General features: G+C 41.2%; 1 protein-coding gene across 3 annotated transcripts in view; it reads right to left on the bottom strand.

Moving 5' to 3' along the window:
- Window positions 1-13,983, bottom strand: part of vps8 (VPS8 subunit of CORVET complex) — a 74,337-nt gene that overhangs the window by 16,248 nt on the left and 44,106 nt on the right. For all 3 annotated transcript variants that reach the window (XM_030156473.1, XM_030156474.1, XM_030156475.1), the window contains 8 exons: window positions 12,756-12,812; window positions 10,359-10,441; window positions 8,912-8,996; window positions 8,706-8,804; window positions 3,980-4,069; window positions 964-1,010; window positions 707-851; window positions 375-464 (listed from right to left, as the gene is read on the bottom strand). In XM_030156473.1, the coding sequence (XP_030012333.1) occupies window positions 375-464; window positions 707-851; window positions 964-1,010; window positions 3,980-4,069; window positions 8,706-8,804; window positions 8,912-8,996; window positions 10,359-10,441; window positions 12,756-12,812 (696 nt within the window). The remainder of the gene's footprint in view (window positions 1-374; window positions 465-706; window positions 852-963; window positions 1,011-3,979; window positions 4,070-8,705; window positions 8,805-8,911; window positions 8,997-10,358; window positions 10,442-12,755; window positions 12,813-13,983) is intronic.

Raw genomic sequence — 13,983 nt, 5'->3', positions numbered from 1 at the left:
TGCTTCCTGCCAGTCCAGCTCCAGTTCCAGTGTCCACCATTACACCAAAATAAATCCAAGAAATCCCTTTCTTTAGGAAAAAGATCTTACTCCTCACTTATTAAGCTTAGTCTCACTACTAAACTCTGCCGGTTGGTGTTGTCATAGTGACATAAGCCTGCCATAAGTCAGTCCAGTCTTGTCCGACCTGACCAGAGAAGCTGGAAATAGCATTTGGAAATAACCTATTTTGGTGCTGATAATCTCATTTTAAATTGCAGACTACGATCAGGCATATATATAAAAATGAGACTTTTTTAAGATCACGCAGAAAGTCTGTACAGCACCTTTAAATCAATAAATTATAGATAACTATTTAATTCATTCATTTCTACCTCTAATAGGACAGTAAAAGCTCCATGAACATCTCCCTTCTTCTCCAGCAAAAAGGCCGTTGCTTCACTATGATGGTACTTCTCTGTTATCTAAACAGATAAAAATGAAGGATTGGACAGACACAAAAAAGGAGAAGCACAAGGTTAAGACTCATAACTTTGCTTAAACTGTACTCTAATTACTACTACATATAATAACATGATGCAGCCTCTGAGTAATGTGTAGTATATTTAATGTGTCATTCCTGTTATTATTTCTGTCTATAAACCACACACATAGACTGGTAGTTTAGCTTTTAAACTCCTATACACTACACCAGTTCAGACTGTACCTGTACAGCCTCTTCAAGTCTGTAATGTTGAGAGGTTTGAAGGAAGGTAAGGAGCTTCTGGGGGGCGAAGCGGCAGAGTAAGTCCAGCAGAAGGTCATGGAGGTCCAGGTCCTCAGATAGGATGGTCTGTAGATGTGGGGATTCTCTGAATGACACAAAAAAGGCGAGAACTGAAACATGGGAGGCAGGAAATAAAGGCCAAGGACACACAGCAAAGTAGCAGAATTTGGATTATTAGCATGGTGTGTAAAAAGTACCTTGGTCCAAGAAGGCAACTTAGAAAGTTAAACAGCAGCTGGTCGTCCTGATGAAAAAGAGGAGTTTATGACAAAGAGCAAAAAGAGCATGAACATTAGGAGAAACACTGCCACAGAAACCTAAATAATACAAGTTCCAAAACCCAGGGAAACTATGAGAAATGAAAATAGAAACAGAACACAGGGATGTGCATTTCATAAACTCATACTTTATTCACAATAAATCATAGAAAACATAACTTATGTTAAAACTTACAAAAAGCGCAATTTAAAAAATGATGGATAATTTAGAACTTTATGGCAGCAAAATGACTCCAAAAAGCTGGAATGGGGGGCAACAAAAGGGTTTAAAAGCAAGTGGTACTAAAAGTAAAGAGCTGGGGAAACATTTTGCAACTAATTACATTTATTGGTAACTGGTCAATAATGTGTTTATAAAACAGCATCTGAGAGAGGCAGACTCTCCCACAAGTTTCTGTTGTTTTTAATTTTACCTCACACATTTATTCTATTACTTGTATATATCCTTTATATGTTGCATATATTTCTTCTATCTGTATTATAGAGTTGGCCTTTTGTATTTTTTGGTATTTGTTTGTGGTTTTGTATATTGTCAGTATTTTTCAGTATATATTTCCAGTATAATTTTGTGTGATAGTTTTCATATACAGTATTTATTTACACTTTAAGAATCTGCTGCTAAAAAGAATAGAGCTGCTAAATTGGTTTTCATTGTTCCTGCAACAGTGACAATAAAGATTTATTCTATTGTAAAGTAGAGATGGAGGCTCATCTGCTGGAGACTGCATCTATAAATTGAGGCACCAGTTTAGAATAATCTCCCTTAATGTAAAATTGTAATGTAAAAAATGTAAAATGTAAAATCTCATCATCTACATTTATAACATGGTAAAAAAAATTCCTAAAATCTGGAGAAATAGTACTAGATGCCCATACTCTTCGCACCCTCAGTCAGCACTACATTTAAGCCAGACATGATGTACAGAAATACAAAAATTCTGGCAAGAAGTGAAACAATATATCCAAAATTTTCTACAGATTCAAGTACCTTATTACCACAGCTGTTTATGTTGTGTTAATAATCAGTAATTTGAAGATTAAAAAGAATCAACAAATATTATAATAAAGAGAAAACCACATGTAAATAATGTGTGTGTCAAATTTGGAAAGAATCGGGTGAAAAGTGTCAGAGAAATTGGTTGGACAAAAATCTCGGATGGAAGGATGGAATTACTGGTATATCTATAAAGGCGGGGTATAAAAAACAGGCATGATTCTATAATGAAAATCACAATATGGGTTGAAGAACACGTCATTTGTCAAATCATCATCTGTGAATACAGTTCAAAGTGACATTCATAAATGCAGGAGACACCTCTTTCAATAAAGCCCTTTTAAAATGGATAGAGGGGAAGTGAAAAATTAATCTTGAATCAAAATTTGAGATTCTTTTTGAAAACCATCAATACTGTGTCCTCCAGATGAAAGAGAGGGACTGTGTGGGTTGTTACCAACACTTATTTCAAAAACCTGCTCGTCTGATGACACTGGGGTGCATTAGTGCCAGTAGAACGAGCAGCTCCAACATTTTGAAATGGCACCATCAGTTTTGACAGTTATGAACAGGTTTTAAAGCAACATATGTTCCCCTCCATGTGACATGTTTTTCAGGGAAGGCCATGCACATTTCATTAACACAATGCTAAACTGGCCTTCCAGGAGTTGAGTCTGGCTGCTGTGCTGGCCAGCCTGCAGTCCAGACCTTTCTCCAATAGAAAACATCAAGTTCATCATGAAATGGAAAATATGAAAACCCAGAGATTGTTGAGCAGATAGAAACTTAAAACAGACAAAAATAGGGCAATACTCCTCTCCCAAAACCCCAGCTACATGCTTTCTCATCTCCCAGTTGGTAAAAGGAGAGGGCATGCTACACAGGAGAACACATGGCTCTGTCCCAACTTTTTAGAGACATGTTGCTGCCATTAAATTCAAAGAATACCTTTCTTTCTTAAAATGGTACATTTCTCAGTTTAAATATTGGACTTCTTTTCTGTGTTCTTTTGTGAATAAAACATGGGTTTATGAGATTAGTAAATCATAGTATTTTTTTTTAATTTTACATAGCATGCCACCTTTTTCTGAATTGGGGTTGTACAAAGAATAATGCAAAAATAACTAGAAGCACTCGGAGAGCGCAGACCTCCGCCAAGGCTGATCAGTGGCCCCCCCTGTGGGCCCCCCCCCACGCCAAAGAGGTTATGTTTTTGCCAGGGTTTGTTTGTTTGTTTGTTTGTCTGTCTGTCTGTTTGTCTGTCCGTTAGTGTGCAACATAACTCAAAAAGTTATGGACAGATTTTGATGAAATTTTCAAGGTTTGTTGGAAATGGGCCCCCCCCACCCCCGATCACCACCAAAATTTAATCATTTCTTCCTTATCCCATTTCCAACAAACCCTGAAAATTTCATCAAAATCTGTCCATAACTTTTTGAGTTATGTTGCACACTAACGGACAGACAAACAGACAGACAAACAAACAAACCCTGGCAAAAACATAACCTCCTTGGCGGAGGTAAAAATGCTTTTCTACTCTGGAAGTATCTTAGCTTCTCCACAGTCAAGTGAAATATAAACAATATTTCACATAAGGCTCTCAAGTTTGTAATTTACCGGTACATGAGCTATTTTGGTCAGTTGTCTTTTTTTATATGACTTAATGTGGCATATACCTGTGATTTTTTAATGTTGGAATTAGTTTGAATTGTAAATAGAACTCAGACTTAACTTGGTAATGCTGTTCCTGGATACATTTAAAACATGTCTTTGAAATGGAATCCAGCGGGAACCTATGTTAAGACCTTATATCTGAAATATACCAAAAGAGGTCGTACTTTTCCAAATTCACTATTCATATATTTCTCACCAGTACATCACATTTATCATTTTATTCTCCATTGCATTAAGAAGTAATACACTTTAGACCAATGACCTTACCTGAAGCTCAGAGATTATTTGCTGCACCTCCTCAGAGAAGTGAAATACCACAAGGTCGGCTGACTTGTAGGGATCAAGAGTCACCAACTCCTGTTAATATACATTAATGCACATTAATGCATACATTTATAATTTCAATTATTAACCCTTAAAGACCCATGACTATTTTTGTCACAAAGTACAAATGATTTTTGTTGGCTTTCTCAAGTGATTTATCACCATTTTTTTTATAATACTACCATCCACAGTTTGAGTTTTTCAGTGAAAATCTGGTATTTTCCTCTATTTCATTTAGTGACCATGTAGATGTTCAGAAATCCTCTGAGTAAATTCAAAGGTTATCAGACCAAATCAGAATAAAATGAGGAAAAAGTTAACTTTTCCACTAAATATATCATTAACTGAAGATAAAACAGTGTTTTAATATGTGTATGTATACACGTAATTGTGTTTTAATATGTGTGTGTGTGTATTAAGACAGTTTTAGAACAATTTAGGACAATTAGAACAATCAATTTGTACAATATGTACAATATGTATTATCAACATGAAAATAAAAAGAAGTAAACATGAATAAGTATGCAAAATATTGTGTGTAATTATAGTTATGACTGGATGACTGGATGAGTTAAGACTGGATGACGACCGTGAATAGAATGGTGACGACTGGAGAGACAGTTGACAGCATGGAAAGACAGCTACCGGGGCAGCAGGGGCTAGCACCCCGAACTGCAGTTCCTGTGAAGGAGCACCCAAAAGCAAGCTACTAAGAACCCTTCCGAACCATACCCCCAGGGATTCCCGAGGGGGGGGGGGGTGAGAATCCCAATCGGACTGACCTACCGGCAATGACCCTAGCTAACGGACAATCGACAAAGAGCACAGTCTGCATCTGCGGCAAGGTGTGCAAAAACCCGACAGGTCTCAAAATCCACCAGACCAAGATGGCCTGTCTGAAGGGAGGACGAGTGAAGCAACGCACAGGTGCAGTGGCCAGCACTACAGACGAAGTGCTCGTCACGGTCCCTGATCAGACGGAGGAGGAGCCAGGCCCGGAGCCACCCCACAGCGCCCGGAACCTCCGAGCTGCACCAGCCCCCCCGCAAACTGGAACATCAGGACAACGTCGGGTTAAGTGGCCTGCCGCCAACAACAAGGAGTGGCTTCAGCTGGACGCGGACATTGACAAGATCATGGAGACAACAGTGAAGGGCGATGTGGACCACAAACTCCAGGCCATGTGCACCCTCATAACAACCATCGGCGCAGAACGGTTTGGGGTGACAGAAAGACCTGTGAGCAGTCAGGCAGTGAGACCCAACTGGCGGGAGCTCAAGATCTGTCAGCTGAGGCAGGAACTGAAGACCTTGAAACGCCAGCAAAGGAGGAGGAGAGAGGCGCCTTGTCTGAGCTCAGGCAGCTCTTGAGGAGAAACCTCGTCACACTCAGGAGAGCTGAAAGGCACAGAAGGAAGAGGAAAGAGAAGGCCAAGAAGCGCAAGGCATTCATTACCAACCCATTCAGCTTCACCAAGCGACTACTGGGACAGAAGAAGAACGGTAACCTGGTGTGTCCTGTGGAGGAGATCAACCACCACCTCAACATCACCTTCAGCGATCCAACAAGGGAGCAAGATCTTGGCCCATGCGAGGCACTGGTAAAGCCGCCAGAGCCCGGGGTGCAGTTTAACACTGCAGAGCCTACCCTGAAAGAGGTCAAAGAAGTAGTGATGGCTGCAAGATCCAGCTCCTCCCCAGGCCCCAGTGGAGTCCCTTACAGAGTCTACAAGCAGTGCCCCAAACTGCTTGTGCGACTCTGGAAGATCATGAAGGTGATCTGGCGCAGGGGAAGGGTCGCAACTCAGTGGAGGTCTGCAGAGGGAGTCTGGGTTCCGAAAGAAGAGGGTGCAAGTAACATCGAGCAGTTCCGTATCATCTCGCTGCTATGTGTTGAAGGGAAGATCTTCTTCAAGATAGTATCCCGACGGCTTACAGACTTCCTCCTGAAGAACGGCTACATAGACACCTCAGTACAGAAGGGGGGAGTTCCAGGTGTTCCGGGATGCCTAGAACACACGGGTGTTGTCTCGCAGCTGATCCGGGAGGCAAGGGAAAGCAGAGGGGATTTGGCAACACTCTGGCTGGACCTTACAAACGCCTATGGATCCATTCCCCACAAGCTCGTTGAAACAGCACTGACAAGACATCATGTGCCAGTGACCATCACCAACCTCATCCTAGACTATTATAACAACTTCCAGCTGAGGGTAACATCGGGATCATTCACATCTGCCTGGCAACGCCTGGAGAAGGGTATTATAACCGGCTGCACTATTTCAGTGCCACTCTTCTCCCTGGCTATGAACATGATTGTGAAGTCAGCTGAGGTGGAGTGTAGAGGCCCCTTGTCGAGATCTGGTACTCGGCAGCCTCCCATAAGAGCATTTATGGACGACCTCACAGTGATGGCAACCTCTGTTCCTGGCTGCAGATGGCTTCTCCAGGGGCTAGAGCGGCTCATCTCTTGGGCGAGGATGAGTTTCAAGCCCACCAAGTCCAGGTCTCTGGTCCTGAAGAAAGGCAGGGTGGCCGACCGGTTCCACTTTACCATAGGAGGGACACCAATTCCAACGATGATGGAAAAACCTGTCAAGAGCCTGGGCAAGGTCTTCAACTGCTCCTTGAGGGACTCAGACACACTCCAGCAAACCAAGGCTGAGCTGACATCATGGCTCACAGCAACAGACAAGTCGGGGCTACCAGGGAAATTCAAAACCTGGATCTACCAACACGGAGTCTTGCCAAGACTCCTTTGGCCCCTGCTTGTCTATGAGGTGCCCATGTCAATTGTGGAGACACTGGAACGGACCATCAGTCAGTTTCTCCGCAGGTGGCTTGGGCTCCCCCGATCCCTCAGCAGCATCGCACTGTATGGCCATTCCACCATGCTGCAACTTCCAATCAGCGGCCTAGTGGAGGTGTTTAAGGTCACACGTGCCAGGGAGCTGATGATGTACCGGGACTCCTCCGACAAGAAAGTCGCCACAGCAGGGATCCTGGTGAAAACTGGGAGAAAGTGGAAGGCACAGGAAGCCATTGACAGGGCAGAGGCACGGCTGCAGCACAACATCTTGGTGGGCAACACGGCAGTGGGCCAGGCAGGACTTGGCAGCTTACCCAAGCCCCGCTATGACAAAGCCAGAGGAAGGGAGAAACGTCAAATGGTACAGGATGTGATCAGAGCAGAGGTGGAGGAAGATCGGCGGGTCAAGATGGTGGCTATGTACCAACAAGGTGCCTGGACGAGGTGGGAGCACGCTGAACAGCGGAAAATCACCTGGCCAGAGCTCTGGAGACTCGAACCCCAGCACATGAAGTTCCTCATCCAGTCAGTATATGACGTTCTCCCTAGCCCAACCAATCTGCTGCGATGGGGCTTGGCAGACACTGCAGCATACCAGCTGTGCCAGAAGAGAGCCACCCTAGAGCACATCCTCAGTTGCTGCCCGAAGGCCTTGGGGGAAGGGCAGTACCGCTGGCGTCACGACCAGGTCCTCAGGGCTCTGGCAGACATGCTCAGCACAGCACTTACCAACTGCAAATACCAGCTCACCCCCAAGCAGTCCATCACCTTCGTCAGAGCTGGGGAGAAGGCACAACAGCAGCCAAGTTCCTCTGGGGGGCTCCTCACCACTGCACGAGACTGGAAACTCCATGTCGACCTGGGAAGACAGCTCAAGTTCCCAGAGAACATTTCGGCCACTTTACTTCGGCCAGACATGGTGTTAACATCAGAGTCAACAAAGCAAGTGGTCCTGGTTGAGCTTACTGTCCCCTGGGAAGACAGAATGGAGGAGGCCAATGAACGCAAGAGGGCCAAATATGCTGAGCTGGTGACTGAGTGCCGGCGCAATGGCTGGAAAGCCCACTGCGAACCAGTCGAGGTGGGGTGCCGGGGTTTTGCTGGCCAGTCACTACCCCGAACCCTAAAACTCCTTGGAGTAAAAGGTCAGCTGTGCAGAAGAGCCATCAAGAGTATCATAGAGGCTGCGGAAAAAGCCTCAAGGTGGCTATGGATCCGGAGGGGAGATCCGTGGAGTAGTGGGCCACTTGGACACAAGCCGGGGACTGATCACCCCCGGCTGGGTCGCCCGAGCGAGGGTGTTTGATGATCAAAGACCCGAAACACCCTATGACCTCGGGTTCATCACTGGTGATGTGTCCAAGTAGCACCTAGCGGTGTATTTAAGAACGAACGAACATGAAGGTATAAGAAGGAATTATAGAATCTGATGTCCACAGGCAGGAATGATTTCCCGTGTTGTTCAGAGGTACATTTATTTGATCAAATCAGATAGCTATTACGAAAAAGTAACTTTTTCAACAAAATATATAATTAACTGAATATAAACTAAATGTCTCCATCCACTGTCATTAATCCAACTCCATGGGTTTTACTGGTGAATCAATGTTGTAGATGACAGTGTTTCCACGTTTTCTATGGAGCCTCTGAATGTCCAAATGGGTCATATTTGATGACCATAAAAAGATGACAAACTGTATTTTACACAAATTATTTACATGTATTGATAGGATTAGTGGATCAACAGGTATTAAACATTTTAGATCAGAAGATGCTTTTAATCAGAGCTGACATTTGGGTCTTTATGGGTTAAAAGAAAAAAGTATGTAAATACTTTTTGTGAAATAGTCATACATGTCCACACCTGTATGCGCTGTAGTGATTTCTCCCTGACAGTTTGTTTCTCCTCAGGACTATAGCCAGGCATGGACAGCAGATTGTGAATGTAGCTGAAGATTTCCCCCTAACAAAAACAAAATGCATACATGCAAGATCAGCACATACTGTATAGTTTGTTTCTTTTTTTTTTTTTTTGGATGAATATTTGGTTGAGGCCTCTCCACATGCTACCTTTCTGAGGGGATCTCTCAGGTAGCAGTCAATGATTCGATCATATAGATGTTTCTTCTCATACAGAAACTCGCAGATTTGGTAGCTGGATGGAGAGAAAAAAAGGCACAAAGAAATGTAAGTTAACAAAAGTATCAGAGACAAATATAACTAATCAGAATAACATAGACTGTAAACGTGTCAAAATGAGCCAGAAATATTAAAACTAGACCTGAAACGATTGATTGATTAAAAAAAAAAAAAAAAAAAATTCAATTACATTTTCCCTGAAACGAAGCTTCATTTCCTTAATTTTGCTGCTGCTAAAGTTTGCTTTAACTGTTGTGTTTCATATGGATGCTTATTATGATACAAATGATGCCAGGATCAACACACAGTTGTATGTTAGTTCCATCTTAAGTCATCAGTAAGTTATTAAGTTGGATCCAAATGTGTTGAAAGCTGTGGTGTACATGTTGTTTGTAGATGTCATTTGATTTTTTTCTTTTTAAATATACTTTTATTCTTTTTGGGGTTGTTGTTTCAGCTGGTTCTGGAATACAGGACAATTTGTTTGTCTTTTTCACATTTTTTGTAATTTTTTTCATCTATTCAAACAATCGTTAAATCTAATCGAATTGAAGACAATAATAAATAGATTAACTGATTACAAAAATAATTCATAGCTGCAGCTCTAATTAAAACCAGTGAAATATGGATGAGACTGTAGGTGCAAATGTAAATGTAAATGATCTTGGAAAATTAAGTAGCCATAAAGAGGACGTCCTACTGCTCTTATGTTCCTCCTGCGAGTCTCACTGCTTGCTTCCCTTTCTTTATAACAGAAGCAGAGCGCAGCACTAAATACTGTTTAACTAGCAAAACTGGCTTAGAAATGGAGGCTTTTTAATGTCAACAAACATTTAGATCAAAGTACACATAAATGATTCATATATTTTAATTGTGATATTTAGCATTATTAGCAATCCATGAAATATGGGAATTCAATCAAACAATCAATCAAATTTTTTTTATATAGCGCCAAAACATTACAGAAGTTATCTCTTTACACCTTACATATAGAGCTGGTCAAAACCAGATTCTCAAGCCAATTTACAGAATCCTCCAGGAGCAAACACTTATGACTGGTGACAGTAGAGACGAAAAACTTCCTTTTAACAGGCAGAAACCTCGAGCAGACCCTGACTCCTGGAGGACGGCTGATGGTTAAAGAGAGAGGTTAAAGGAAAAGAAAAAAAGTGAGTGAGAGAGTGAGTGAGAGAGAGAGAGAGAGAGAGAGACTGGGGGAGAGGGGGGGGGGATAGGGGGAGATGCAGTGGATGCACAGCAAACTGAATTTGAACTGTCAAAAAGTAGATTAGCTGGTGCTAGTATAATTACCAAGTTACACTTACTAAATACATTTAATGAGCACAACTGTCACTATCAGTCTTTGTCATTTACTTACAACTTGGCCTTCTCTGCCAAAGTCAACAGCCTTTGTTCATCAAAGTGGACCACACTGCCAACATGCAGCAGCTCCAGCAGAACCTACAAAGCAGTCACACAGAGACCAAACATGAATCATTTTGTTAAAAAGAAAGTCACAAAAAAAATGAGGTGAAATTAAAGGTGAACAGGATAGCAACAAATTCTTCATCTGTTTCATACACTGTTTAATATTGTGAGACTGCAACTTTCAACAGCTGTCGTTAAAGTTCTCACAATATTAAAATTTGAGTATAAATAAATTGATTATTTATTATACAAATTGTTGTGATGAAGTATATTACTGACTATTCCATTCACTTCATGCCACCACTGTAGAATCAATTTACTTTAATACTTTAAATATCCACATACACCTTATGAAGCAGAAGACACATTTATTGCCATTGACTTCTGTAACATTAAAACACTGAGTACTGCTAATACAAAATGAACATGGCAGATACAGTATGATAGACTTTAAATATATGAAGTCAATAACTAATACTGAGTTAAGGTACAAAATCAAAACAAGCCACAGTGGTGTTATTTTCACATTGAACTCAAAGCAGAAGATCTGACTGGGTAATGGTAAAGCCTCAGCCACAAATGCCGTTACAAACAGCTATGAACACCGTGCAAATGATTTATGGACCATTTTGTACGACCTTCTCCAGCCGGCCATATAAGAATGGTGTGTTCATGCAGTGTTCATGGACCGTTTCTAAGTTCATTGCCAGGTGAGCAATCTTGTCCAAGATTTTCTACAAACGCAGTACGAAACCCCCTTTCGCACGGCGCACTATCGAATGCCTTATGAACAACCTAAGAACAACGCATGACGTTTGTGGATCAGGACACCATTCCAGGATCCACATGTTCCTGCGGTGGCCACAAGTAGATCTCAAGAACACATTACAGTGTTATTAGGGGTCCCTTATGGCGTCCACATGAACGGATGCACAGACAGAGATTTGCATGGCTTACTTAAGGTGGACGTAAGGTGAAGTGTGGCAATGGTATTACATTCGTGGCATTCTTAGAGGGGTCGAATACAAACTGTCAAGACGGAGTGAATGACTGGACTCAAACGCACGGTGCAGAACATATAAAGGATAAAGTATTTTATAAACAGAAAAATAAGCTTGAAAAAACAACACCAAACCTGCAGAGAGATGATGCACAGTCCACAGTACCAGGGTGACAAGGATCAGGCTGATGGAGAGAATGTGCGTGCCCTACAGTTAGTGTTTTTAAATGTTCAGTTCCCTCTATTATTCTTGTGTATATTTATTTTATTCTTAAACCTTCTCCATCAAATTTCTTAATTTGATGTCTTATTATGACTCCTAATTTCTAACAGTACAGGTCAGTTTTCCCGCATACGTTACAGGAATGCCGTTTCAACGCCATGGACAGCGCACAATCCCAAACATAAATGCACATTCTAAAACATTTAATGTAAAAAAAAAAAGAGCTTAACGTAGTTTAATGTCTGAAAAAAGCATCAATAATCACTAAATTATGGTGGACATCTGTAATGCTGGGATAGGCTCCAGCGCCTCCGCGACCATCTGAGGGATAAAGTGGCTCAGAAAATGAATGAATGCGTGAAATAATGAATGAAAAAACAACACTCTCAGATTAAACTATGTCCAGTTTTTTTGTAGAGGTGAAAGTGGACATGACACCAGATGTCCACACAAACTTTGGTGCTGATTGGTCACTGTTCTGGGGCATTAAACTACGTTAAGCTGGTTTTTATTTTAAGTGCTTTAGAGTGTCCCTCTTCTTTCTCTGCTGTCGGACCAAAACAGCCAAAACAACCACTAGATCTTCCTCTTCTTCATCTTGTAGCTGTAGAAGTTTCAGTCTTGTGAACATTATTACCATCTTGAATGCAATGATCATGACATGGGATGGAGTACACGGCCACTGTTGATATACCGATCTAAATATTCTGAAATGACGTAAGATCTTCCTACCATCAACTTGAGAACTTGAGAGTTTCATGTAGGGCTGATGTACATTCACCTTACGACACAATAATTTGTGAAGTGGCCGTAGGTCTGACGTAGGAAGGTCCCAAGGCACCCTTACAAAGACCGTGACAACTGTATGGTGTTCATATGACACAAAATTACGTTATTTTCTCACGGAGGCCTCAAGATCTTCTTGCGGCAGCCGTACGGACTTCATAAGAGGTCTGTAAGAAACTACTGCTCCCTCCACGAATGTCTACGTAAGAACCGGGAGATTCATACAAACCCATCGTTCGTAAGAAACTTTGAGACTGAGGCTTTACTCTGTACTGGGACATATTACAGCTTTACATCCTAACTGGAGCTCTAGAGAGTGGGATTAGTATTTAACAAACCTGCTGCCTTTCAGTGTGTCGAGAGTCATCAACCGGACTACAAAGAAACTCAAGAACCTTTGAAGACAAAAGAGAAAACAAACTACAATATACAGTACAACACAATATATGAGGCAGAGGTAGAACTGGCCATACTAACAGAAGCTGAATCCATAGAGGAAAGTTTTATTTTAAGGCTGTGATCTCACATCTTAGATAGATAATTATCTGATTATAGGGGGAAAACTGTGTGTTGCCCATAGATTTGAACCATACAAACAGCAAAAACTCATTTGCAGCTGCTTTTATTGTGTGGTATCCTTTCAGATTAAATGAATTGCACAACATAGTTTCAGAGGTCGCTTTTTTTCTGAAACACATCTGGACAACTGGATCTAGATCTGGATTTAGCATTTCTTTTTTACTAAACTTGCTACAAGCTTCGCTGCTTTACTGTCTATCTCATTAATTGCACTGAACTATTGAAACAGACCACACTCGTGCCTGAGAAATTTAAGAAAGTCCAAAAACCACTTAGGGAGTATGTGTGTGTGTTTTTTTTAATCTACACTTAGTGTTAATTGACTATTGTTATTGACTTTGTCCTTGTGTTTTTTAGTTTGATTGTCCTTTGTTAGTTCTATGGCTGCAGTGTTTCATCCCTTAGTGTCATTTGGGATAAAATACTATCTCTGACAGACAAATTCCATCTAACAATAAATGACAATAAAGTCTTGTTTTTACATTTTTATATCTTAGAATTAAGAGAACAGAGTAGTCAGTATGTACATCATTTTATTTTCAGAGAATAACTGGAAAACCTTTCAGTTCTTTTTAACCAAACCTGCTACATCTCAACACTTGAAATGGTTGCTTTTGAGATTTTGTCATTACATATTGGATATATTTGTCAAGTCATTTGCCTTCATTTTGTTTCCAGACCAGAACTAGGAATGAACTAGAAAATATTTTCGTATTTTTTCACTTAACTCCACAAGGAACTACTTGACAAAGTCAAGGAAAACTAACCTACTATAATTAACAAATCATATTTTTCCATTTTGTGACATCCTCTAATGGCTCTTGTTTTCCAAGCCAGTGTGTACCAATACAGTGTACACTTCTAGTACAAACAATACACAACTGAATTATAAAGCACTTTACACTGACTCCATTATTCACTACCTAGGACTGGGATGGAGTGGGATTTGAACTGCCAACTCTCTAGTTATTGCTCTACTTCCTAAGC

Source organism: Sphaeramia orbicularis, chromosome 15 (genome assembly GCF_902148855.1).
Source record: "Sphaeramia orbicularis chromosome 15, fSphaOr1.1, whole genome shotgun sequence".
In the NCBI taxonomy this organism is placed as follows: domain Eukaryota; kingdom Metazoa; phylum Chordata; class Actinopteri; order Kurtiformes; family Apogonidae; genus Sphaeramia; species Sphaeramia orbicularis.
Note: the sequence above shows the minus strand (reverse complement) of the source record. Positions and strands in the feature narration are given on the sequence as shown.